The following is a 26,945-nucleotide window of genomic DNA, read 5'->3' on the forward strand; positions in this document are numbered from 1 at the left end:
GAAGTGGGAAGGGTAGGGGAAAAGAAAGATGGGAATGGAATTAACATGAGGAAATGAAAAAATGGAAACAAAGTCTTTGTAGATAGAGAGGGGTGGAGGGGTTGAAGGGAGGGCAGGGGAATGGGAAAAAAATAAGAACCAAGATGGATTATGTAAAATTTCCAATGATGAATGTCACTACATTGTGTACCTTAAATGTACCAATAAAATTAATTTTAAAAAATTGTCTCAAACATTTTTCACTTTATAATACATGAAAAGAATCCTGTACTTCAATATTAAAATTATTTTTGAAAGAAACATTATAATTGTTTATCATAAAGTTGATTTAGTCTTCCATTGTTGAATACAGTATGTAGTAGCTTAAAATTTGAGAAATAAATAATTGAAATGAGATGAAAAAGGCTCTCATAGGGCTGGGGATTTAGCTCAGTGGTGCCACTGCTTGGATCACAGGTGGAAGTTCCCAAGTGCAAAAAAAGTTCCCCAGTACCAAAAACAAACAAACAAACAAAAAGAAAACAAAAAAAAAAAAAAAAAAAAAAAAAAAAAAAAAAAAAAAAAAAGAGAGAAAAAGGCTCTCATAAAGAGAGAAGCCAAAAATACTGATGACAAATTCAATGAGCATTTCCCTTGCTTCAATTTGCAGGCCTAAACTGTACTATGTGGGAAAACACAATTGTTTGAAAAACAGAAAGAAAAAAAAAAAACTAATCTAAGTGGGAGGTAGAGATTTAGTTCCCTTGAGTTCATGGAAATTTACTGTCATTAAAAAGTAAGCTCTTGATTCACTTGCCTTCTAGAATACACGACCAACTTAGTAAAAATGATAATTGTTAGTAGCTGATTGTGTCCATGTAAAAGAATGTGACAGCCAAGAGTTGACTTTAAAGGTTGTCTACCTCAGTCCTTTTTTTTTTTTCTGGAAACAAGGATCTAACGCAGGACCTTGTGCTTGTCAGGCAGGCACAGTGCCGAGCTACATCCCTGGCCCTCCTCAGTCTCTTCATTGTACAGATGGGGACTCTAACTGAACTACTTGCTTACAGGGCGCACATCTGTTAAGGGCTGAACAGGGTAAGAAGGGCTTTGCCTCTACGTGTAGGTTGTTTTCCTAGACATTATGCTGAACCCAACCCCTCCCAGATAGAAAGATAACGTCTATACCTGCACAGAGCAAATGGGCCTCAAGTTGAGGCGAAATTCTTTAGGAACTTACTGACGTCTGAGAATATAAACTATCAGATCTTCACTGTGTTTTGTCAAATGGACAGGAAAACAGATTTGTTTCTTCCTTTGATGATATGAAGGACAAAGGCATTATGTTTTTCCTTTGGGCATTGTTTCTTGCTTCTCACTCACTCATTGTAACCTTCTCTGCTTCTTTAAAGGGCAGCTAATTAAAGTCTTGGAACACTTAGTGCCAGACTTCCTTCCTAGGTTTAGAAAATCTCCCACTGTGTTAGTTGAAGTACAGACACTGTATCTGCAGGTATGTGGCCTGCAGAGAGACTGTGGCTGTTAAGACTCCTCTGGAGCAGATGGCAACCCTGCATACAGTGGTACCGAGCTGCTAGAGCCAGTCTTGGCTTTAGTGCTGAAGCTGAGTTATACCCTCAGTGCACATGACGGTCTATGACCAGCTCTGCAGTATAATCTGGGGCTTTGTTTTGGTTTAAGGGTCCTCCAAGTCAGATCCTTGGCCTGGTATAAATTCTGCTTAAATTATTCAAAGTTAATTTATGTCACTTGAAATTAAGAAAACTGATACAAGTGGCTAAAAAGTAGCTTAAAATGCTCTACTATATTGTGAGTTTTTCTGGGGAAGATATATATATATATATATAGATAGATAGATAGATAGATAGATATCTATATATAAACATAAAATTATCACTTAATGAATGTGGAATTGGACTGGCTGTCTACAAAGGTACTTACCAACTTGGCATACAAGGGAGAAGGTAGCACCTATAGGATAGCACGCCTGCTAGAATGTGAAAATAGCAAAATACCCACCCTCAGAATACTAGCTCCATGCAAGTCAGTTCTCAAGAGAAAATACAAAGCCACATCTACAGAAATGTAGACAGTAAATTCATCAGTGAGAAGACAGGCTGTTTGCTTTTACTATTAAATGGCATGTCTTATTTTGATTATAGAACTGGTCTGTTGGTCTGGGCCAGGTTAGTTTATGGAAGTGATTGAAAAATGTTTTTAAAAAAGAGGCTTTTGTATGTTTAAATGACATGGAAAAAGTAAGCAAACTTTGAAACTGATGTTTGCTAAACTGATGGAATAAGTTTATAAAAAGTGCTTTAATTAGATATCCTTAAAATGCCAAGAAAACTGTACCTTACAGCTTCCTAATTTGTTTCTTAATATTTTATTACTTTGGTAAAGGAATGTTTTTCTAATTTATCAGGGCAACTCTAGGGAGCTAGCTGTAAGTGACCTTATTATGAACAAAAAGACTTAAACTCTTTGTTGGCCATCATGTCAATTATGTGCTTAACATCAAATATTTATAGGTGACCATAACATTAACACAGTAGCTGTTACTCTGAAGTTAGAGTGGCAAACTGGCACATAGTTGTGTCTTCACTTAGTCACACACTGTTCTTAAGGGACAGGCTGAAGACACTATTAGAAAAGGCTGTGCTTGGACTACAGCAAATGGACTGCAAAGACATGCACGAAGTTTGGCCATGGCTCTCTTAATTTCTCAGCTGCGTCCCTAGTAAAATGAGGTATTGTATATCCCACATATGCTTTGAGGGCCAAATGCAAATTATATGTGTAAAAGAACCCACAGATGCACTTAATATTCACAAATGGAGAGGGAGTGAACCTGACCTTGCAATCTAAAACCATTTAGTAAACTATTTACTAAACTATTTAGTAACTATTTAGCCAGTAAATGGTCAAAAAATCTTTAAAGAATTTTTTCCCACATTGTAGATTGTCTCTTAGTTATGCTGATGGTTTCTTTTGAAGTACAGAAGCTTTTTAGTAAGATGAGATCCCAGTTGTTGATTCTATCTGCTAGTTCCCGTGCTACTGAGGATTTGTTCATAAAGTCTTTTCCTATGCCAATGTCTTCCAGAGTTCTGCCTAACTTACCTTCCAGCAAGTTTAATGTTTCTGTTTTAATATTTAGATCTTTAATCCATTTGGATTTTAATTTAGTGCATGGCGAAAGATAAGGGTCTAATTTTAATCTGTGGCAGGTAGACATCCAGTTTGGAAATCAATATGGAGATACCTCAGAGAGCTTGGACTGGAGGTTCCATTTGACCCAGCCATCCCTCTGCTGGGTATCTTTCCAAGAGAACTAAAAGAATCATATCACAGAGAAGTATGTGCACCCATGTTTATAGTGGCACAGTTTGTAATAGCTAAATCTTGGAAACAGCCCATTTGCCCATCCGTTGGAAATTGGATAAAGAAGATGTGGTTTTTCTATAAAATGGAATATTACTCAGCCATAAAGAACGAGAAAATAGATTCATTCATAGGAAAATGGGTACATATTGAAGATATACTCCTAAGTGAAATAAATAAGTCACACATGTGTAAATACCGAATAGTTTCCCTGGTGTGAATAATCTGCAACAATGCATAAGATTCTAATAAGATTACTGACATTCAGAAATGGGAAGAAAGGAGCTAAAGGTGTAGAGAAGGTGGGATGGGTAGGGGAAGGGTAATAAGGGAAAAGAAAAAAATGTGAGAGAACGAAAAGATGAAAATAAAGTGTTTGTAGATGGGGAGGGGAGGAGGGGGTGAAGGGAGGGCAGAGGTAAGGGGAAAAAATGAGAATCAAGACTTGTCATGTAGAGGTACAAGTTCCCAACAATGAATGTAACTGTACTGTATCCCTCAAAGGTATCAATAAACTCAATTAAAGCTGAAAAAAAAATCTTTAAAGAGAATTCCAAATATTTTAAACCTAATGAATGCTTAATTTTATTTATTTCTACCCACTTATTGTTCCAACAATGTAGTATATTCTTACATACTATTTTTACTCACAATTTACTTGGTAATTCCTTTTTCATTGAATATTATTTTAAAACAGGAAAATTCATCTAAATATCTCATTACCAATTATGGTAGTCCTTGCTTTAAAAAATGTAAGAGATGACGGGGATTTAGCTCAGTGGTTCCGCCACCTGCCTTGCAATTGCAAGGCCCTGAGTTTGATCCCCGGTACCCCCCACCAAAAAAAAGTAAGAGATTTGGCAATGCTTATTATTTTTTCCTTATTATTATTATTTACCGAGGCAGTTTAATGTAGCTCAGAGTCAAAGCAGTCAGGTTACAGGGTGAGTTCGTTTTCCAACAGAGGTCAAAAGTGTCTTCTAACACATTCGTATTTCACCTTTCCCCATGTCAACTACTAAGCCAGCTTGCTTTCAAATATAAAAATGATGTCTTCAAAGAATGTTTCTCATGACATAAATAACTTTTCACAGTTAACTAAAGTACTCTAGGGATCTAAAACTCTATTTCTCAGCTCTATTAGTAGATGGGTTGGATCAGCCATTCACCCCTTTCAACCAGTTTTCTTGCTTGTATCAAGAGGCTGCTGTGCTAGATTACCCAAGATTTCTCCCAATTATTATTATTGGTGGGGGGTATCAGGGATCACACTCAGGACCTTGCGAGGCAGGCGGTGGCACCACTGAGATAAATCCCCAACTTTTCTCCCAATTCTAAGATTCTCTATGCACTATGTATGTCCTGTTTCCCAATAAGATTATTAACTATCTGAAGACAGGAATCACACCTTAACTTTCTCTTGAAACCTGAACATTATTTGGTTTAGTGTTATGCACTGAATATCTGTAAAACTGAGTTGCAATTATTTTATAGTATAAGAACATATATGGAGACAAATTATCATATCTTACAGTAGAAAAATAAGCAGTGATTGCTAAATAACCATTACTTAATGTTTACAGTGGGATTTTAACTATCCTACCTTTCAGTCAAGAAAATGCTTTGTTTACTTGCATTAGGTAAGAGAAAGCTGGGAGCAGTGACTAATAAGATATTTTCTACTGAAGTATTCTGTTCTCTTATCTCCATAATCCATCAAAATATTTCAGACTTGTGCACTTACACTTTATACACTATGAGAAGTTAATGCAATAGGGAGCTTCTAAGATGTCCTCAAATGATCCCCGCCGCCTGGTATTCACAGCCTTGTTCAGTCCCCTCCTACAATGTGCCAGGCTGCTCTGTGCAGACGAAAGCAAGCAGAAGTGCTGCAATGTGACTGCCTAGATTAACTTGAAGAGACTGTGGCTTCTACTCTCTGAGGAGCTCCCTCACTTGCTTTCACATTCTCATGGATCAGGTGCTTTCAGGGAAGCCACATCATAAGCACCCCAGGGAGAGGTGGACGTGGGGAAGAACTCCTACCAGGAGCCATGTGGGTGACTTAGAAGCACACTGTTTACACCCAGGCCAGTGTTCAGCCCTAGACAGCATTAGACTGAACCTCAAAAGAGACCTAGAACCAGAGCCATCTTGCTGACCTTTTTGATACCCAGAAATTGTGTGAAATATTTTTTAAGCTGCTAAGTGTTGGGAGAATTTGTTATGCAGGAAATAAATAGCTAACATACACAAAAATTCTTTTTTAGATGACGTACCCAACATTTTTGCCTAAATGAGAACTTCCCAACTATTGACCTTGTAAAAACATCATTCCTTCTAATCTATACATTGCCCTTCAAAACATTTTTGTAGATCCCATTGTTCACAGGATAAATCAAACTCTAATCCATGTCACACAAAGCATCCATTCTGCTTGCCTAGAAAGCTTCAGATATATCTCAATGCCTATATACATTATTCTACTTTTAAATTTTCCAAATTCTTTTATCCCTATGCCTAGAACTCCTCATTTGGCCAATCTTCAAGATTCAGTTTGAATATCACTGTGCGTCAGTGTGTTGCGGGCCAAGCCTGAACATAGCCCTCTGCCTCCTCCCCACTCCCTCTCTCCTCCATCGACTAGACAGTCTGACTAAAGCCTGTAGACCCTGCAGAGCACAGCTCCAGGAGACAGTTCCATTATGTATCCTTCCTTGTTCCCTTTCCGCGCATGCCCCGATCGCGAGACAATCATCTACGTTCAGCCCAGGCCACATAGGCCACATAGCTCTAGTTACCCCGCCTTCTCTTCCTATTTGTTTTACACTGTAAATAAAGAGCATGCTGGACTCCAGGCAGCCATTAACTCCCGACAGGCTATGGCTCCATCTGGTCCCAGCTTTCCAGCAGAATCTTGGTGTTCTTCATTTTTCTTCATCTCCCACCACTCTCCCCAGCTTCAGACCCTATGCCATGCAGGTCATGGCATGTGTGTGCGTGTGTTATTCGTTATATATTTTTTCTTGGACATAAATTATTTGTATATTTCATTTAATTCAACAATTTTTTTAGCTGCTACTGTGTGTTAGGCATTTATTTTTGTAAAAATTAGGAATAATAAAGGAATTTAAACAAACAAGACTCAAACCTAAAGGAGTCTATAATTTAGTAGAAAAGTTAGAAAATGAATTACTAGTTATAAGTGAAATGAGTGTTTCAAAAATAAGGGAGTGAAGAGAATTGTGGGCATATGAAGCTGGGGAGAAAGTCTGACTTACTCCATGGACTTAGGGAAACCTGCTCTGAATGTTTGCTGAGCAAGAGCTTTAGTGAAAACTGAATCAGGATAAAAACAGTCTACAAGTTTGGTCTAAAAAAATCCAAATCAGCAAACAAAATTAAAAAAGATATGGCTTGACAGTATTATATGTAAGAACACTATATGGATTCTATTTGACAAAAAGCACTATCTGCATACAATTTAACAGGAAAGACAATACCGTGGTTTCACCAATAGAAATATACTCAACAGACTTTGGAAACACTCTGAAGAGACATAGGAAAAAAACAGAGCCCCTTCAGAAGAGGATGACCACAAGTGGGACACTACGAAATCAGGCCACAAGAAAAATAACTTCTCCAAACCGGAAGGGACACAATGGAGACTCAGGAGGTATACAATGGAAGATTCAGAAGGTATACAATGTACAAATAACTGAAGGACTGTCATGTGGAAGAAGGATTATACTCATATATTCCTGTGGATTTATGGGTTTAGCAAGGAAGACACAGAAAAGGAACAATTTTCAAGTTGCCAAAGCTATTCAAAGCAGACTGTCTCTGTCCTTGAGGTGATTATATTTCAACTGGTTGGCCACTGAGCAAACTGATACAAAAAGGAATCCAAACCTTTAGCATGGATAACTTTGTACTAAAGCCACTTCAATCCTGACATTTTATAGCTTGATTACATGAGTGTTAATGGATATTTGTCTCAGACCATATTGTAATGATGTCAAGTAGATCACATTTCCCATAAGGTGCTTTCCTTTACAGTAAGTAGAGGGGAAAGAACAGGAAAAATTTCTGGTATCTTCAAAAAGGCTGCTTAGATGGCTTTCCTAACAACTCCTTTCCAAGCAACAAACTATTTTACAGTTCACGAGTCTCATTTCTTAATCTAATTCCTATATTAAAGGTATGAATTTTTTCCTGTAAACTATGTAACAAATATGAAGGAAAATGTTTCTTTGGCTCTTTGGTTGAGTTTAAAGGCAACTTTTAACTGATTTCCACAAGATTCCTGAAGCAAAATTCTCTTTTAACATGTAAATATTTATTAACAATCTATATCTCTGTAAGTCTAGATTCCTCAAGGTTCTAGATTTCAAAAAACCAAAATATATATTTCTTAGAGCTCTCTAATTTTTATTATAAGAGTTCAAGAGTAAGGGTATTTCCTAATGTGAACAAAATTTGACATATACGTCTGTGAAGTGATGCTGGCCTATTGCCCTTTCCCTCACTTGCAGATGTCTTAAATAACAAAGAAATTATCATGCAAGTGCTGAAAAACCTACATAAGACTTCACAAAATGTTATAATCCCTGATTGGTCTTACTGCAAAAGAGAATACACAGAGGAGTTGAACCTGTACTTACTAAGCAGTTCTTCTGAAAAACAGAAATTTGATATTATGTGAAATAGTTTAATATCCTAACAAAGTACAAGGTTCTTGATTTTAGAGTACAAAGACAAATCCACTCTGAGAAGCTTAATATGTGTAAAATTTTTAAAAATTCAGATTTTCAAGTTAGAAGGAGGCTTGAACTTTGTTGGCTTAAATACACACTGATCTCTAGTTTTTATTTACTGAAAGCTAAACCATGTGTTTGAGTAGAAACAGACTTGCCACAAGAAAGAGTGAAAGTGATCTCACTGAGGGGAAATGAGAGTCTAAGGTCAGTTAGGTACAATAAGCTTAGCAATTGGCTCCTTAGGGCCAAGTAAGTACTGACATCCAAGAAGACTAACAGCAGGTAGCTCTAATCTAAACCTCTGGGACTTGTGAGGGTTCCTATGCATTAAATAATTAATTAGTACATCAAATACTGAAAAATACAAACTATTCACAGGAAACATTACCTGTGCAATAGCCAAAAAATCATCAAATCAGTATTCATTCTCAGCAAATTGGTAACATTTCAAGTACATAAAGGCAACTCTATTATCCTGTTTTTTCCATTTAAAATATCTATTTATTTTCAGGTTTATTTTATGGAAGAAGATTGAGAAGAAGCAACCTAACAGTTTGGGAAGAGTTCAAAATAGATGTACTAACAACTTCAAGGAGTTAAAAATTAAGTAATATAGCATTTCTTTGAACATGAGGAAAAGGAGGAGACTGAGATAAATATGGACAGTATAACATACTTGATGTGATTATCTCTGAGTAGTGTAAGGTAAAATCATAAATGAGAGAAGGTTACCATAGGAGCTACAGAAAGAGTCTATCGGCCTGCAGAGGTGAGGAAAAGTTGTTCAGAGACACTAGAATTTCAGCTGGATCTTGAAGGGTGGGTCAAAGATAAGCAGCCCAGTGGGAAGTAGGTAGCAAGCAGTCTAGGACATGGCCACCACATGTGCAAGGGTACCCAGAGAGATCTCTTTAAATATACACTAGATCAAGTCATTTCCCTACCTCAGATTCCTTGGCACCTTCCCACTGTTCTGATAAATCTGCACTCTCCACCATGGCCTTACAACTCCCTGCCTGATCCAGCTCCTGCCCTCCTGCCCAACCTTAATTACACCACTGTCACCTCTTCCTACTCACCTCCTACTCTAGCATCACCAGCTCCTGACAGTCCCTAAAACCAACACATTCTTTCCTGCCTCAGGTCTTCTACACTCCTGCTTCTCCTCGCTTGAAATCTTCTCCCCTTGGGCTTTATCCTTCATGTCTTGGTTTAACTACTACCTCCTCCTCATCCAACAAATGTGGCTTTCTTTACCCCTTATTCTCCGTTGTATTTCACCAAGGCACCAGGCTTCTTTCCTCCAAATTACCACAAGCTACAATTATTTTCTTATTATTTGAGTTCTTCTATTTCCTCCACTTAAAAGTTCTAGCAGATGAGAATCAGGTACACCTTATTCACTGTTGATGTCCCAGTGTTTGGCATAATATAGGTTCTTTTTTTTTTTGGTACGGGGGATTGAACTCGGGTCCTTGAGCTTGCAAGGTGGGCCACTGAACCCACCTTGGCCTGAGCTAAAACCCTGGCCCCAATATAGGTTCTTGGTAAGTCTTTCTGAATGAACAAGTGGATACAGATTGAATGGGCTGTGTGTAGGCAGAGGGCAGTCTGGTTAGATCTAAGTACAGAGGCTAGCTTGGGCCTTTAATGCCAGCATTTAGATTTTATTCCAGACCTGAAAATCCAATGCTGGGTTTCAAGAAGGATACTAACATCATAAAAGCAGCATGTGAGGAAGACCTATCTTGATAGCACTTTGCAGGATGGATTTGGGGATTAAGAGAAGAATAACAAATTTGGCAGACTAGTTGGGATACTACTGCAACAATGCAAACAGGAGGTTACTCTGAGTAACACCAACCATGCCTACAAAGAACTGCCATTAATCTTCCTTAAAACATTCCCCCTCACTTCCAACACATCTGTTCTTTCCTATTACTTATTTATTTGGTTTTGTTATGTAGTTCAGGCTAGCCTAGAACTCACTAGATAGCCCAGGTGGGCTTGAACTTGTAGCAATCCTCCTGCCTCAGCCACCCAAGTGCTAGGATTATAGACATGCATTACTATACCTGGCTGCCTTGCTACTCTCTGAGGCAGTCCTCTTCTGAGTGTCTTTACAAGTATGATTAAAAAATATACATGGTGAATGCTGCTGCCAAATGCCATCCAATGGAAAGCTAGGCTCATGAAAACATTACAATGTTTCCTCATCTATTATTCACCATGGCTCTTCTCCAAAGCCAAAATGACTCTGAAAAGTAAATATTTTGAATCAATTCAGGACACCGAAGCAGCCATGACAGCCATGACATGAGACATGAAATAAGACTCCTAGAACTGCTTCAGAAACTGGCAAGAATAATGGGATAAAATATGCTTAAAAGGGGGGAGTAGAGGGGGGATTAATGGTAATGTGTCTTTTACTGTAAATTTTATTTATTTTATTATTTAAAAAAAATTTTTGGTGCCAGGAATAGAACTCAGGGCCTTGCATTTGCCAGGCAGGCACTGTGCCACTGAGCCACATCCCCAGCCCTGTAACAGATTTTAAAAAATTAAACATTCACTGTATTTTTTAAAATCACACCTCATATACCATTGGCTACCAAGTATTATAGATGTTTTCTATAGGATTTCTTTCTAACATTTTTTCTTTCCATTCTAAGTCTTTAATTATCTAATCTGAGTTTTACAATATCTGCTAGCTCATCTTCTCTACATATTTAATTTATCCTATTCTTCTTCCTAGCTTATCTTCTCTTTACTTTTTCTATTTATCTACCTCAGACAAATTAATAGTCTAACAGTCTTTATCCTATTCTTTTTGTTTAATAGCTTAAAGTCACTTCATTCATTAAAGAGTTAAATCACCAGACTGTAGCCCATGCAGTTGTAATAGGCATTTAGTTCCCTTCTCTTTTCAACATGAATTTTCTCTAAGCCAGGTGTGGTGGTACATGCCTGCAATCCCAGCATTTGGAAGGCTGGGCAAGAGGATTGCCATGAGTTCCTGGGCTACATAGTGAGTTCAAATCCAGCCTGAACTACACAGCAAGACTCTGTCTCAAAAAAAAAAATCTATTATCTATCATATTTTTAAATTTTTTATTCTATATCATAGACATTTGGAATTTAAACTATCTTGTACCTAACTGATCTCTCTTTTAAAAAGTTAATTGGCATACTGTTTCTGATTTAGAACTGATCTAAAGTATCAGTTTTGGTCTGGCTAGTTATATTATTGTTTTGTTGCATTTTGTTTTGTTTTTTGAGACAGGATCTCACTCTGTAGTTCCGACTGTCCCTGAACTCACTATGTAGCCCAAGTTGGCCTTGCACTTGTGGCAACTCTTCTGCCTCAGCCTCCCAAGTTCTAGAGTTACAGGTGTACACCACCACACCTGGCTACATTATTGTTAATGCTGGGGGGAACCACAGAGATCTGAAGAATTGGATCAAACTGTATCCAAATTCTAAAAAACAATTTGAATTACATTCTGCTTCCCTTAGAAAACTAAAATCAGTCCAAGGACTCAAAATGTAAGCATAGGTCTTTATAAAATTTTGCCTACTGTAGGTAGTATAGTAAATGTTAACTTTCATCACGTCAATTGCCAGTTACACGTGGCTAATGGATTCTGATCTATATTTCAAAAGAAAAATAAATTCTTTTTTTCAGGTGAGCATTTAGATTTGTCTCCTTTGCTTAACAGAAATTCTCAGTGTGGGACTTTTACTACTGGTTTTAGTAACAACTGAAAAGTGTGAGAAGCTACAATTATGCATTTAAAACAAATGCAAAACATGGTTTTTAGAGAAGATTCCACTCAACTTTCTAGATGCAATTATGAAATGGAACAATGGCAATGAAACTACAGGGTTGCAAATACATTTTTAAAAATAGATAACTTGCAAACCTCTATGGAGAAATGAATTTACAAGAATAAAAGGTTCAATTCTCAACCTTCTAGGCAACTAGCCTATTTGCACAGGACAAACAGGACCATTTCCAAATATAGTATATTTGCTTTGGGATAGCCACTTCCACAAAACTGTGATCATCAAAAGCAGTTGTATCAACACTCTCTTATTATTAAAACCAACACATGGATTTGGTTGGTTCGCTTCTTCCCTGCTGTTATGTCTTCTCCAACTAAAAATGTGTCTCATTAGCTGGCTCTGGCATTTGTATACTATTGCTGGTAAATTCTTCTAGATTTCTTTTATATGGAAACTCCTTTGAGATGCAATATAATCGTTTAGCTTAGTAGTCATATGTTCATCTACATACGCTCTTAATAATGTTATGGTAGAATTAGTGTAAAAGTACTGTTTATTTTTCTTGATCATACACCATAGTAACAGTTACATGCTATACAGAAGGGAAAGAGAATAATAAAAACCAATGAGTGAAAACATTAATCAAATTGTGGGACACACTGTAACTGCTGATATGAAGTTTGTTCCCCTGATGAAAGATGTCTACAAAGTAGCTATTATTAAAAAACAAAACAAGGCTGGGAGTGGTGGCACACGCCTGTAATCCCAGCACTCAGGAGGCTGAGGCAGGAGGATCACTGTGAGTTCGAGACCAGCCTGGGCTACATAGTGAGTTCCAGGTCATTCTCAACTATATAGTGAGACCCGGTCTCAAAAAACAAAAAACAAAAATATACATATAGCCTTTTATTTCGATAATTTTGCAAAGACTTCCTTCTTATAATATAACTAACATGTTTTCAGCTCTTATGAGACAAAGGAATTTAAATAAGAGAATACAAAGTCAAGAACAACAACAACAAAAAAGTAAAACTGGCACAGAGACCACAGAATGATACGGCTGGAAATTTCTAAGTGGCATTAAATTCATGCCTATGTCCTACTCTCTTTTGCTATTTCTTAAACTTTTTTTCCACAGCTCAAACCAAAATATAATCATCATACAGTATAGTTCAAGACCAAAAGTTGACCTGGAAATGTAATTTACTTTGTTGAAATTGGAAAATCAAATTCCTCTTCCCAAATATTGCCATCCACTGTACTATAGGAACCAGGTGCTCAATAAAATCTGACTTTCTGTCTCCACTTTGTCCTTTGCCATCTTTTCCAAAATTCTGCAGGCTCCATTAAGTCAAAGAGAAGGGTCATCCACAACTCATTTTATTTCCAAGTTACAAGCAACTTCTGAACTCAGAAATATCCATGAATATATTTTATTCAACTTTCTCAAACTCCTATATTGCTCAGGAAGAAAAAAATCTGATATGAAGGATATCTTTACAATGCTTCTGCCCTTTCATTAAACAGGTTCTCAAACTTTTGGTCCCTGTATAACTTATTTTCTCCATATTATAAATTATATAATTATACACAATTTGTCAAATTCGTTTGTCTAATAAATTCATCTGTCAAAGAGAACTCTCTCTCTCTCTGAGTCTTGAAGAGTACATAGGATTATGGTTTCCTATGAGTCAACTTTTTGCATGTTTTCCTTTGTAGAACAATTGCTGAAAAGGAGATTGAGTAATTTCAATTCACTCTTCTTTGTGAATTCTAAATATCAGTTAATGTGGTATAAAGGCAACCTACTATACATTTTAATTATTTTACATTTGAAAAGTTCAGGCTAAATGGTACTTGCCAACAGTTACTAATCATATAAAGAAATAGTAAAATCATTTCAAAAGGCCACAAATTAATCACCAAAAGGTCTCAAAAAACAAAAAACAAAAATATACATATAGCCTTTTATTTCGATAATTTTGCAAAGACTTCCTTCTTATAATATAACTAACATGTTTTCAGCTCTTATGAGACAAAGGAATTTAAATAAGAGAATACAAAGTCAAGAACAACAACAACAAAAAAGTAAAACTGGCACAGAGACCACAGAATGATACGGCTGGAAATTTCTAAGTGGCATTAAATTCATGCCTATGTCCTACTCTCTTTTGCTATTTCTTAAACTTTTTTTCCACAGCTCAAACCAAAATATAATCATCATACAGTATAGTTCAAGACCAAAAGTTGACCTGGAAATGTAATTTACTTTGTTGAAATTGGAAAATCAAATTCCTCTTCCCAAATATTGCCATCCACTGTACTATAGGAACCAGGTGCTCAATAAAATCTGACTTTCTGTCTCCACTTTGTCCTTTGCCATCTTTTCCAAAATTCTGCAGGCTCCATTAAGTCAAAGAGAAGGGTCATCCACAACTCATTTTATTTCCAAGTTACAAGCAACTTCTGAACTCAGAAATATCCATGAATATATTTTATTCAACTTTCTCAAACTCCTATATTGCTCAGGAAGAAAAAAATCTGATATGAAGGATATCTTTACAATGCTTCTGCCCTTTCATTAAACAGGTTCTCAAACTTTTGGTCCCTGTATAACTTATTTTCTCCATATTATAAATTATATAATTATACACAATTTGTCAAATTCGTTTGTCTAATAAATTCATCTGTCAAAGAGAACTCTCTCTCTCTCTGAGTCTTGAAGAGTACATAGGATTATGGTTTCCTATGAGTCAACTTTTTGCATGTTTTCCTTTGTAGAACAATTGCTGAAAAGGAGATTGAGTAATTTCAATTCACTCTTCTTTGTGAATTCTAAATATCAGTTAATGTGGTATAAAGGCAACCTACTATACATTTTAATTATTTTACATTTGAAAAGTTCAGGCTAAATGGTACTTGCCAACAGTTACTAATCATATAAAGAAATAGTAAAATCATTTCAAAAGGCCACAAATTAATCACCAAATAATATTCACCTTAATCTTTCAACAAATATGCTCCTATCAAACTCCAAGCACTATATTATATTGCACTGTACTACTCTTGGTGTGTTTAACATTACACCAAGGAGTAAAATGATATAAAAATCTACCTTAAATTTTGGAGGCCCAAATATTTTCCATACTTGCACATCTGTCTTTAATATTAAAACAACAATATAATAACTAGTCAGAAGATAGCTTATAGAATGTATTTAAATTCTGGCTCTGATATGTAGTGGCTTATATAAACGGTACAAATTACTTTCTTCAGGCTTACTGTCTCCAGCCATAAAGCGAAGATACTTAGCTAGCATCTGAGCTTAATGTGAGTGGCAGGGATCAAAGTGGCCCATTCTGCAATGCAGCCTGTGCCAGACACTACTGTTGCAGGAGCTGAGGAGGTGCTGCTAAGTGGCAGACATAACAAATACGATTCCTGTCCTCTCAGAGGAGAAGCTGGTGGAGCTAAATGAGCAGAAACAGGAGGAAAATGAGACAAGCCATGGTATCAAGAAGACCTAGAAGATAAACTGTTTCAAGAAAGATGGAACACCAAAAACATACAGGGAGCACTGACTGGAAAGGAGTGTGAAGGAGCTTTTGGAAGTAAAAATGTTTACATCATGATTGAAGTAGTGATTTCACAATGGATTACTTTTCGCAAAACTCATTAAATTGTACGTGTAAAAAATGAAAACTGCTATTGTAAATATATGATAGGTCTAATTTTTAAAAATGTAAATGGTATGAAAGACAATAAAGGCGGGGGAGTTGCTCCAGAGTAAAGAAAACTGAAAGATATGACAAGTGAATGTACTTTATAATCTTTAGATCTTGAACAATGAAAAAGCTATAAAGAATATTTTGGGGGGCAAATATAGATTATATATCAAACTGTATTGTATCAACATACAATACAAACTTCATCGTGCAGTCATTTTATTGTGGCTATGTAAGAGAATGTACTTTTTGTAGAAAATGTATTTTTACTTTTTGAATGCACATATCACTTACATTTATTAACACATAAATCTCATAACATTTTCAGAATATTAATCACCAGAAAATGTATTTTTATATATTTAGGGGTAAAGTGTCAGAAAGTCTTTAACTTAGTCATAAATGATTTTTTAAAAGTGAATGAATGTGGACAGAGATAAAACAGTTGTAGAAAAATGTTATAACTGGTGATTCTGTGTTCATCTTTTAATTTTTCTATAGATTCGCAATTTTGGGAAACAATAACTGAGTGACAAAGAGGCACCAGCCAGGTACATCAAATACTGTTGAGAGGTCAGATAAGATGGGGATGGAGATATGATCATTGACTTTGGCAAGATCCTGGTCCTTGATGACTTTTTCAGTGTAATGAAAGGGCAACAGCTTGCAAAGAGCTAATACAAGCAAGATTGGGAAGTAAGAAAGTGGGGCCAGTAGAGACATATAATTCTTTCAAGAGCTTTGCTGTGAAGGGTAGCAGAGAAGTAGGATGAAGAGTCAGAGAGCTGCCATTTACCAAAGGTAATGCTAAGACAATTAATACAGTAATCCTGTATACAGATAGGACCAAGCCAGAACAGAAGAAACTGATCATATGGTAAAGAAAAGGAATAAATGAATGTGGTAGAAAAGTCTTTGAAATTGTGAAAATTGATAGTAGAGCCTCAAAAGGATGAAGTCATCTTAGAGGATGGTGATGCCAACAACAGTGACAATGGTAGCAACACAGCAGCTAACCTGACAATAGGGACTATTTAAGGCCCTTTCACTCATAATTCTCATAGCAGCCCCAAGGGGAAGGTATTACTAATATCTCCTTTTATAGACGAGGAAGTGGAGGTCCAGTGAAGTCAATTTACTTGTCCAACAATACATATCTGGTAAGTGACAAAGCCAGGATTTAGAATTCAAAAGAAGAACTTTTCGAGGGCTGGGGATTTAGCTCAGTGGTTCTGCCGCCTGTCTTGTAAGTGTGAGAAAAGAACTTTTCTTGCCGGGCTAAAAGAGGGAAAGCAGTGTTTGTGAGTGTAGATACAGCTGGGCTGGTGGTAATGGAAACATGATGTAGCTTTCATGTAATTACAGCTATTTTCTTAATGTAGCTTTTGGTGAGTTCATCAGCTGAGGGGCTGGGGAAGAAGGATGTTAGAGATTTTAGAAAAGCAGGTGAGAAATTCTTGTTTCAGAGAGAAGGTAAGTGAATTTATCAGCAAGGAATAGCAGAATTGAACTGGAAGTGAATTTACTTTTACTGATTGGATATTTTCTAGTTATTTTCAGATGCTTGAGAGTAGGCACAAAACACATATTTAAATTTAACTAGGGCAGGTTTTTTTTCAAGCAAGTGAGAGCTTAAAAAAGGGGGGAGGGACCAAAGAGTAAGGGGAGTTTGCAAGAGCGATGATAGTTGGGAACCACAGAATCAAGGCTAAGTACGGAGGACTACATTACCATTCAGAGTACGAGAGACAAAAGGTGGAAAGGTCGGCAGACTGGAGCTCTGTAAAGGAAAAGAATAGGAGTACTCCTAACAAGGAGCAGGGTCTTTGAGGAGTAGATTTCAAAGGGGGTGCCACTGCTGATGATGATAAAGCCTAGATGATGTAGAGGGAAGGCTATGGTAGCACAAAATAAAAGATGACTGCACTGGGGATTTAGCTCAGTGGTGCTGCCACCTGCCTCACAAGCACAAGGTCTTGAATTCGATCCCCAGTACCAGAAAAACAAAAACAAAAACTGCTAGATCACTGTATGAATCTTCTATGTGATGTTGAAGTTATGCAAGGCGATGATACAAGTAGCAGCAAAGAGTTCTTGGTGACAGTGGGAGAGATGACAGCAACAAAGAAGGGTTAAAGAAGCAAAGTCTGATATGCATTAGAAAGATGTCAGGGGACAGAAGGAGAAAGAGTAGAGATAATTTGGACGCTCTGGTGGGTAGTAAAGATGTTGCCCATCTCGCAGCAGGCTGTGGGGTACATGAGGTAGGAAGGAAAATAAGACCAATTTGAAAGAGTAGGGTAAAGGAACTATTCAAAGAGGATGAGGATGTAGCATAGTACTCGACCCATGTTCTCAATCTTTCTTGAATTCTAATTTTAATTTTTCTAATTCTACAACTATCTTAAATTTGAAAAAATTTAAAAAGAATCTGGAATAGATTAAAGGGAAATAAATATCCTCTAATGATTGTATTTTTCGAATCCATGAAAGACTCATCTTCAAATATTAGTCCTCTGGCCAACATAAATAGAGTCAAACAGCATCTTATTGTTTTTGGCTTCATATAAGTAGATAACTCACTATTATGAAATAAATGCAGGCATTTTCTTACATAAGAACCCAACATCAGAACAAAATTGGGTGAACTCTGCCTTGACAAAGCTTAGGAAATAAACTCTGAGCATGAGCTGACCAAAGTTAATTCTATTATAGTTCAAACCGACAAACCTAGACACTTATGGAATGAGAGTAAACGAGATCTCTTAATGATATTCTTTGGAATATACTGTTATACATTTTGGACTAAACTGTTCTTCTTCAGGTAGTAGTATGATGATTCCATGAATAACTTCAGAGGTAAGTGTGCCTTTACTGAAAAAGAGCTGTTCTTTTCAGTGTCAGAATTCTTTTTCTCTTAAATTTGTTCTGAACATCTTTGTAAGACTAAGTAAATGTCATAATTTTTAATACTTTAACAAAAAGACTTATGTTTTATAACCATAAGTTGTCTCCTAAGTATTTCTATTAAGCTGTGTGTGTTCGGCTCATGAATTTCTATAGTCCTTTGTGGTCTTAAATATATAATGAAAAATTCTGTTCCCTAAAGACTGGATTTTACCTAGAATCTCTCGCAAAATCCAGTGTTTCAACTTACAGTCATATTTGTATTTAATGGTTTAATTATGATCATCAATCAGAATGCAGACTGGTTCAACTGCAGGTTAGTTCAAAGGGCGTCCACTTCCAGCTTCCTCATGGACTATGAGGTATTTTTCACTAGACAGAAAATTACCAGTAGTTCTACAATGCCAGATAAATTGACCTCAGAAAGGTCAACCTTCTTATTTCAATAAGCCCAATGTATCATGTCAGAGAAAGCAACCTGTCAATAATATATACTGTGCTCATTTATTACACACAACTGGGATAAAATTATTTCTTGTCTCCATGAAAAACCCAGATGGAAGTAATCTCTCAACTAAAAAATTTTTGGTACTTTTTATATTATCTGTGGGGATTTCTCTTTGGAGTAGTGATTTCTGTGCTTTTCTTTTTTTTCCCTCCCAGACTTAAGGCATGTACACTATATCTTAATATCTTCAGACAACCTCAATGTACCAGGGTATTGTATTTTGTTTACTATCCAGTACTAGTAGTAGAATAACATGTAATAGTGATACTATTAATATCAATATTATGAATTACACATTAAATAGGCTTCTGTGGCTTGATCTAGAATCGTATTAATATTAGGTAATATAAGATACTGCTTTAAATTCCAAAATCCTAATTTACACAGTTATTGTCAGAACACAGCAGGAATTTCTAATACAGTAGGACTAGAGAAGTCCCTGAAAGCAACTCTATAGAACAAATACTGTATTATCTTTCTCAATCCCATAAAAAAGAGAATTAATTTTCCTTTTAAAATATAGTAACCTTTAAAAAAGAATAATGCAACTACAACACAGTATTATATAGAAAGTGGTAAAATGTTTCAAAAATAATGCATGAACACAAACTTACCCAACTGAACATTTTAAATGTCTTTCATTTAATCCAGAAAATCTTGGTTAAACAAAAGATGTTGTTCATAAACCAAAGTATCAACTTACCATTTATGTTAATTGCTGGTAATACAATTGACATTTTTGGTCTTGTGGTCTTGTTATGGGTAGTAGCTGGTAACAGCAGGTGATCCTAAAATTAACAAAGAATAATCTGTTATTTATTGCAACTGGCTAGTATAGAATAGGCCAAATTTAGAGTTTCTAAAAGACCAACATTTCATTTAAATGAATAAATGATGATTTTTATTTGAAATGGCTTAGAGGTAATTACCTGCAAATCATTAAGATCACTCATTTGTAACACTATACACATTGACTGGGTATCTAGCATTGCCAGGCACTCAGCAGTATGCTTGGAATACTCCTGGGTTCTGGTATATGTTGCAACACCATATAAAGTGTTTTGATCAAGCAATCAGGACAAGGGGGTTTAGTTAGTTCTGCAACTAAATATCTGTATGGGCTGGACAAGACCTCTCTGGCTGTCAATTTCCAGTGTTGTAAAATGATGGGAGATACAGACTAAATAATATTATAAGATACTAAAATATCTACTCATTAAACAGTCATTTTCAAGCTTTTTCAAAGGAGAAAAACTTTTCTCCTCCAAAATTCTTATCTTACTATCAATTTATAAAAAGAGTGTCTCTGATTAAAGCAGGGCCTGAGCCTATGGTCTTGTCTGCTTCATCTGTTTCCTCTGAAATGGCATGAATATTAGACATTTATTTGTGACAGGTACATACTAAGACGTGTAAAGCTTAGCCTCAAAAACTTTAGTAGAAGAGTTTAAGGAATTATAAATGTATGCATAGCATAACTACATAATCCTAAATATAACCTACTAGACTTTTGATGCTGTATAAGTAAATTAGGGCATCTCAGGTTGCTGATCTATAGTCACATAATCTAAAAGTAAGAACAAGACAAGTGAAATTTGGCCTCAGAAAAGGGAATTTTGAGTATTTTTGAAGATGTATGTATATCTATAACTGTAAAATGACTTTGATATTAACTAATATTTTTAATAACTCTTCTTCCCCTTTGCAAAAACACAAGAATTGTCATCAAAAAGGTATGTTAGCATTTGCACTTATGAGAAAATAAAATGAAATAAATCTAAATCTAAGTTTAACTTACTTATTTTGTTTTCTTTGTTCCTATGTTCACTGTTTCATAATTCATTCAACAAACTTACTACAAGGAAGAACTCAAAATGTAGGATTTAAGCCAGGTGTGGTAGTGCATGCTTGTAATCCTAGCACTCCGGAAGGCAGAGGCAGGAAGATCACAGGTTTGAGCCCAGCCTGGGCAACTTAGTTAGATCTGTCCCAAGACTTTAAAGTGTGTGTGGCGGGGGGGCTCCATATGAATGCCCTGGGTTCAGTCTCCAGTACTGGAAATTATATTAGGATTTGATATAACTGAGAAAGATAAAAACTCAATGCTACTTAGTTCAAAATCAATGTGACTATGAATGAAGTGTCAGCAAAGCCAGGGGGGTGGTACTAGACTGTGAAAATGATGTACATTTACAAAATTATGTAGAAAACATTTCTGTAACTGTATGTACTTTGTAAATTTCAGGCATCATTTCTATGAGAACACTTTAGAAAAGGGAAAGGGAGATTGACAATGAGTCTATTAGAATTCCAGAATTACAATTCCAAAATTGCAGCACAGAAGGTGTTTTGTTTTATTTTGTTTTTTAAGTGCATTGTTACACACAAACATCACATATTTCTGAGTGTAAGATAACACACAAAGGGAAAAAAGACTCAATGTGCTGATCTTCTTGCTATGAAAATTATAAATAGCTTAGTTCCTATAATTAAAATATGCCTTTAGGGTCTTTAAATTGAATGAGAAAACCCAAAAACTTGCAAGCCGTAAATTAAGGTTACAAAATAAACACACTTAGATTCCATTGGTCATGACTTAAGGTCAGGGTCAGACTTCATTCTGAATTTCCTGCTAAGATCTAGATCCTGTATACTAATGCTGTTTTAAAATATGATTTTCAGACCACAATGTCTCTTGCTGTTTCTCTTTAAGTTTCAAATAAAGTACTTACTTTTGTAGCAGAAAGCCAAAAATTGTGCTATTATTTATGAAAAATAAGCATCACATATTGCACATTTATAAATTTTTACAGTTAACCTGCCTTGTCATTCATCACTAAAGGTTTGCAAACTAGGGAACAGCCTGCTTGCTTGCTTTCTCTTTTTCTTCCTTCCTTCCCTTCCTTTTGTCTTTCTCTCCTCCCCTCCCCTGCCCTCTCTACTCCTTTTCTTTCTTTTCTTTCCCTGCCTGCCTGCCCACCTGCCTCGGATTGAACCCAAGGCCTCACACATGATATAGTTTACAATTTAAAGTGCTTCTTTACTAAAACGCCCAAAGACAAAAAATACTGGGGACCAAAGCTTGTATACTAAAAAATCTAATAATGCTTATCTGATATTAAAAAATAATCACATACACAGTGCTAGGATATGGCAGCTGTTTAACATTCATTGTTATTTCCTCAAACTAAATGTTCCTTGTCCCTCACAAAAATAAAACTTGAGTTGAATGAACCTTGAACTTTTCTGTGTTCTTCTCACTCTTTTTTAGGACATTACTACTATTAGTTACAACTGCAGAAACAAAGGAGCTTTAGTTAATGAGTCTACAAATATTTATTGACTTCTTACCATTCATAAAAACAAAGAAAATATTTACTAAGTAGAGCATACTACCATACATTCAGCCTTGTCCTACAGAGGATGCTTTCTCTTAAAGCATACAAATCTATGTTTGTATCTTGTTGAGAAAACAATGTAAATTGTGGCAGAAATAGCCATTTGTCTCCAGTACATGCTCCCTTCATAGAGACCTATGATACTTAGCGGGGCATGAAGCCATCCAGCATAAAAACTATTCCACAGCCTTTATACAACCAGGTGAGGTCACAAATTCTAGTCAATACGGTATATGAGAAAATTGCACCAGCAACTTCTTCAAGATGATAATGGTAGAAAGGCCACTTACCTTCTTCCTGCTAGCTAGAAGGCAAATATCTCTGTGTGATTGTTAAGCTTGTCAACTTGACTGATTAAGGGCCTCCTGAAAAAGTGATTGGACCATGCCCCAGGTTTTGCAAGCTCAAGGTCCAGAGTTCTATCTCCAGTACCAAAACAACAACAAGAAGAACAAAACTGAGGTCAACAGAGGTGTGGTTACTGACGAGATTAGCCCCATTAAAAACCAAGTACAATAAAACCTTGGATTGCAAGTAACTTGTTCCACAAGTAAACATCTAATAACATCTAATAAATTTTAACTTGATAAACCATGTCTTGTAATACAAGTAGTACATAATGGAGGAGGAGGAGGAGGAGGAGAAAAAGTGGAGGAATCTCTTACTTCAAATGAGATTAGGGAAAAATATATAAAATGTGGGAAACAGTGCAAAATTGTATAGAAAAACACCACTCAAATAAGTCTACAGCAGTTCAAGGAATGAACGTGTCTAATAGTAATACAAGGGCACATTTCAAAAAAATCCTCAAAAGGAGGCAAGAGCAAGTATCACTGGATAAGTTTCTTGGTAAAGTTGCATGAAAACAGGTTCCATTGAGCCAATAGATAGCAGGTATTCTGTTAGCAATAGTAAAAATCATCCCCCACAATAACCCTCCTCTCTCTTGTCTCCCTCACATTAGCCATGAAGTTTTTCAAAGGTAAGTGCAGATTAATTTATTTATTTTTCCCTTATATTTTATATTGTCTTTATTTTCTGCCTCTATTATTTTATACTACAGTATTGTAATCATTTTTATATAAATATTATTGGGTCATGGAAGAAAACATCTGAGTTTCCATTATTTCTTATGGTGAAATTTGCTTTGATATACAAGTATTTTGGATTATAACCATATTTCCAGAAGGAGTTATGCTACTAAACCAAGGTTTTGCTGTACTTTGAACTAGGACAAGAGGAAAAATGCCTTAAGGGCATCTTAGAAATCAGCAAGATCCCACCCAATGCAGGGTCAGAGGCACAAAAGTATAAAAGTTTAATTTGATTTTTTTTTTTTTGGTACCAGGGATTGAACTCGGGTCCTTGCGCTTGCAAGGCAGGCCACATTGCAGGGTCAGAGGCACAAAAGTATAAAAGTTTAATTTGATTTTTTTTTTTTTTGGTACCAGGGATTGAACTCGGGTCCTTGCGCTTGCAAGGCAGGCCACCAAACTGCTGAGCTAAATCCCCAGCCCCTAAAACTTTTATTTGAGAAGGGAGCTCCTAGACCCCATACTCAAGAAGGACTATCTAAGGAATTGGTCAGGATCCATTTCATCATGCTCCCCCATTCAGGACCTCAAAGACAGCTGCAGCTATGGTCCACAAGGGCCTGGCTATTGTTCCTGCTAACAGCAGACCTTGGCCTTGACTAAGTGATACTGGTTTTTTAAGTACACAGAACACTTACTAAGTGACACTGGCTTTTTAAGTACACAGAACACTGAGTTGTGCAGTGATGGAAATCTCTACCTAGATTTCAAAGCAAAGCCTGGGAGGCTAGGCAATGTGTCCCTGACAGGAAGGTGTGTGAAGCAGTGGGAATGAGGCAGAAGGTGCAGGAGAGACTCAAGGAAGTCAGAGATGCCAGAAACATGGAATGTCCACCAAGGAAAGCCACAGCAGTGGGGGTAGCTCAAGCCCCCGGAAACTCACATCTTACCATCATGTGACCCAGATGTCAGACACTGAGCTACTAGGTTTTGATTTCACTTTGGTCCTATTCTCTTCTCTCTCTGTTTCTCCTTTTATGGAATGAGAATGTTTCCCCTCTGCCATTGTATTTTGGGATTAATTAACTTGCTTCTTGAACTTAACAGAGGTTCCTAGTTTGTCCAGGGGCAAGGACTTTAGCTCAATGGTTCCGCCACCTGCCTCAAAAGCGTAAGGTCCTGAGTTAGATCTCCGCTACCAAAACAAAACAAAACAACAACAACAATAAAAGAGTTTGCCTCAAGTCTCAGAGGAGACTGACTTTTGAGAAATGTTGGAACTTTGGTGACTCTGGAGATAGGATTAACGTGTTTTGGCTGTACACATGATAAATATATGATGTTGGGTAGAATTATGACCTTGTATTGTCTCTATCTGAAGATGAAGAGTGGTTTAAGAAGATATGTTTGGGTGTCAAGTCGATAAGGGGTAGAATGTAAGAGTTAAGCTTAATGGGTCAACTTGATTAAGAGACTTCTGGAAAAGTGACTGGACCATGGGGGCACTATACTAAGTGGTAGAATAATTCACTGATGTTCATAGCTGAATGTGCTGTTAGACAGTGGAGCCCAGTTGAAGGTAGATCAGCAGGGGCATGCCGCTGGAAGGTATCTCTTGCTGGTCCCCTTCCCCCCTGCTCTGCTTCCCATCTGCCATAAACTAAGTAGCTTTGCTTTGCCATGCCCTTCCACTGTGATGTTTCTGCCTTGGAGCTAGCCAACCATGAAGTGAAACCTCTCAAACTGTAAGCCAAATAAAACTCTCTTCATCCTAATTTCAGGTATCACATATTTTGTTCAGCAACAAGAAAGCAAACCAGTACAGGACTGGTATATATTTAGTAGCCATCTTGGATCATATCAGGGAGCAACAAGAAAGAGACAAGGATCATGAGGATCAAAGACCTACAATAACATCTCTGGAACTTATATTTGAGAGAGAAATAAAATTCTAATTTGTCTAAGTCACTATTATTTTGGATTTTCTATCACTCAAAGTCTAAACCTATATCCTATTACTAGTTGACCATAAAGGTGTGAAATAGAATCAGAGGTATTTGGTCAAGAGGACTATTAATAAAGGTTAAAGTAATAAGAGACAAAGTAATAAGGGATAAAGTAATGAACTAATAACAGCATAGAAAAAATATATTTACTTTTTAACCTTCTCGATATAATTCTATCCTCTATTTTACTTAAATTCTTATTAATAAACTAATGGAAGAAATACAATCCTGGAAAAGAGAAGTGGAGGTATAATTTGAACAAAATTATTTCCTTCCTATTAAGTCACCTGAAATAATAAAATTACAACAAAAGTAAAACTATTTAAAATGGAAATGTAGAAAAAGGATGTTGCTATAGATATACTTCAGTACTGCCATTCTAAATTATGTCATTAATTTTAAGACATTTTAAGTAGACTCCAGAATGCCTTCATAAACCTTAGATAACCATAGGATATCTTCAGGGATAAAACTATGTAGACAAAAATTATAATTAGTGTTTTGTTACTCATATTCCCAGAAGAAGCTGGAGAAACAAGGGTGGGGAGAATACCAAAACACCACACTGTGAGAATAAAGCAGTATTTTCCCAATGTTACACAATACTGTACATGAGGAAAAAAAAAAAGCTATGTTCATATAGTTTTCCAAGTTCCCTTTTCAAGCCCTTCATTAGAAGTAGATGAAGTACTAGTGCATAACACAGTGTTCAAAATTATTTGTTTAAGAAAACAAAAGCTTTGAAGAAGAACAGAGCCATATTTTGCTTAGCTGAAGGTTATTGTGGTAATTTACAACAAAAGTAAGGTCCTGAGCCAGGTGTGGTGACACATGTCTGAAATCCCAGCACTCAGAAGGCTGAGGCCAGAGGATTACTGTGCATTTGAGGTCAGCCTGGGCTATACAGTGAGTTCAAGGTTAGCCTGAACTACTTAGTGAGAACCTGCCTCAAAAGAACCAAGGATTATTATCTAGAATATACAAAGAACTCAAAACAATCAGCCCCCCAAAATATAAAGACCCAATTCAAAAAAGGGCATCTGAAATGAACAGACACTTCTCAGACAAAGAAATAAAAGCATCAAGTAAATATATGAAAAAAATGTTCCACATCACTGGTCATTCGAGAGATGCAGATGAAAACAACACTGAGTTTCCACCTCACCCCACAAAGAATGGCTGCTATCAAGAAATCGCACAATAGCAAATGTTGGCGGCATTGTGGGGAGAAAGGAACCCTTCTCCATTGTTGGTGGGAGTGCAGACTGGTGCAACCACAGTGGAAATCAATATGGAGATACCTCAAAGAGCTGGGACTAGAGACTCTATTTGACCCAGCCATCCCTCTGCTGGGTATCTTTCCAAAAGAACTAAAAGAATCATATCACAGTGATGTATGTGCACCCATGTTTATAGCAGCAAAGTCTGTAATAGCTA

At 36.4% G+C, this 26,945-nt stretch overlaps 1 protein-coding gene across 3 annotated transcripts in view; it reads right to left on the reverse strand.

Moving 5' to 3' along the window:
* Atf6 (activating transcription factor 6) overlaps positions 1 to 26,945 on the reverse strand; it is a 204,911-nt gene that overhangs the window by 27,317 nt on the left and 150,649 nt on the right. For all 3 annotated transcript variants that reach the window (XM_010617026.3, XM_010617021.3, XM_010617014.3), the window contains exon 15: positions 19,774 to 19,858. In XM_010617026.3, the coding sequence (XP_010615328.1) occupies positions 19,774 to 19,858 (85 nt within the window). The remainder of the gene's footprint in view (positions 1 to 19,773; positions 19,859 to 26,945) is intronic.

Source organism: Fukomys damarensis, unplaced genomic scaffold (assembly GCF_012274545.1).
Source record: "Fukomys damarensis isolate Sample0158 unplaced genomic scaffold, DMR_v1.0_HiC HiC_scaffold_19, whole genome shotgun sequence".
Classification (NCBI taxonomy): Eukaryota; Metazoa; Chordata; class Mammalia; order Rodentia; family Bathyergidae; genus Fukomys; species Fukomys damarensis.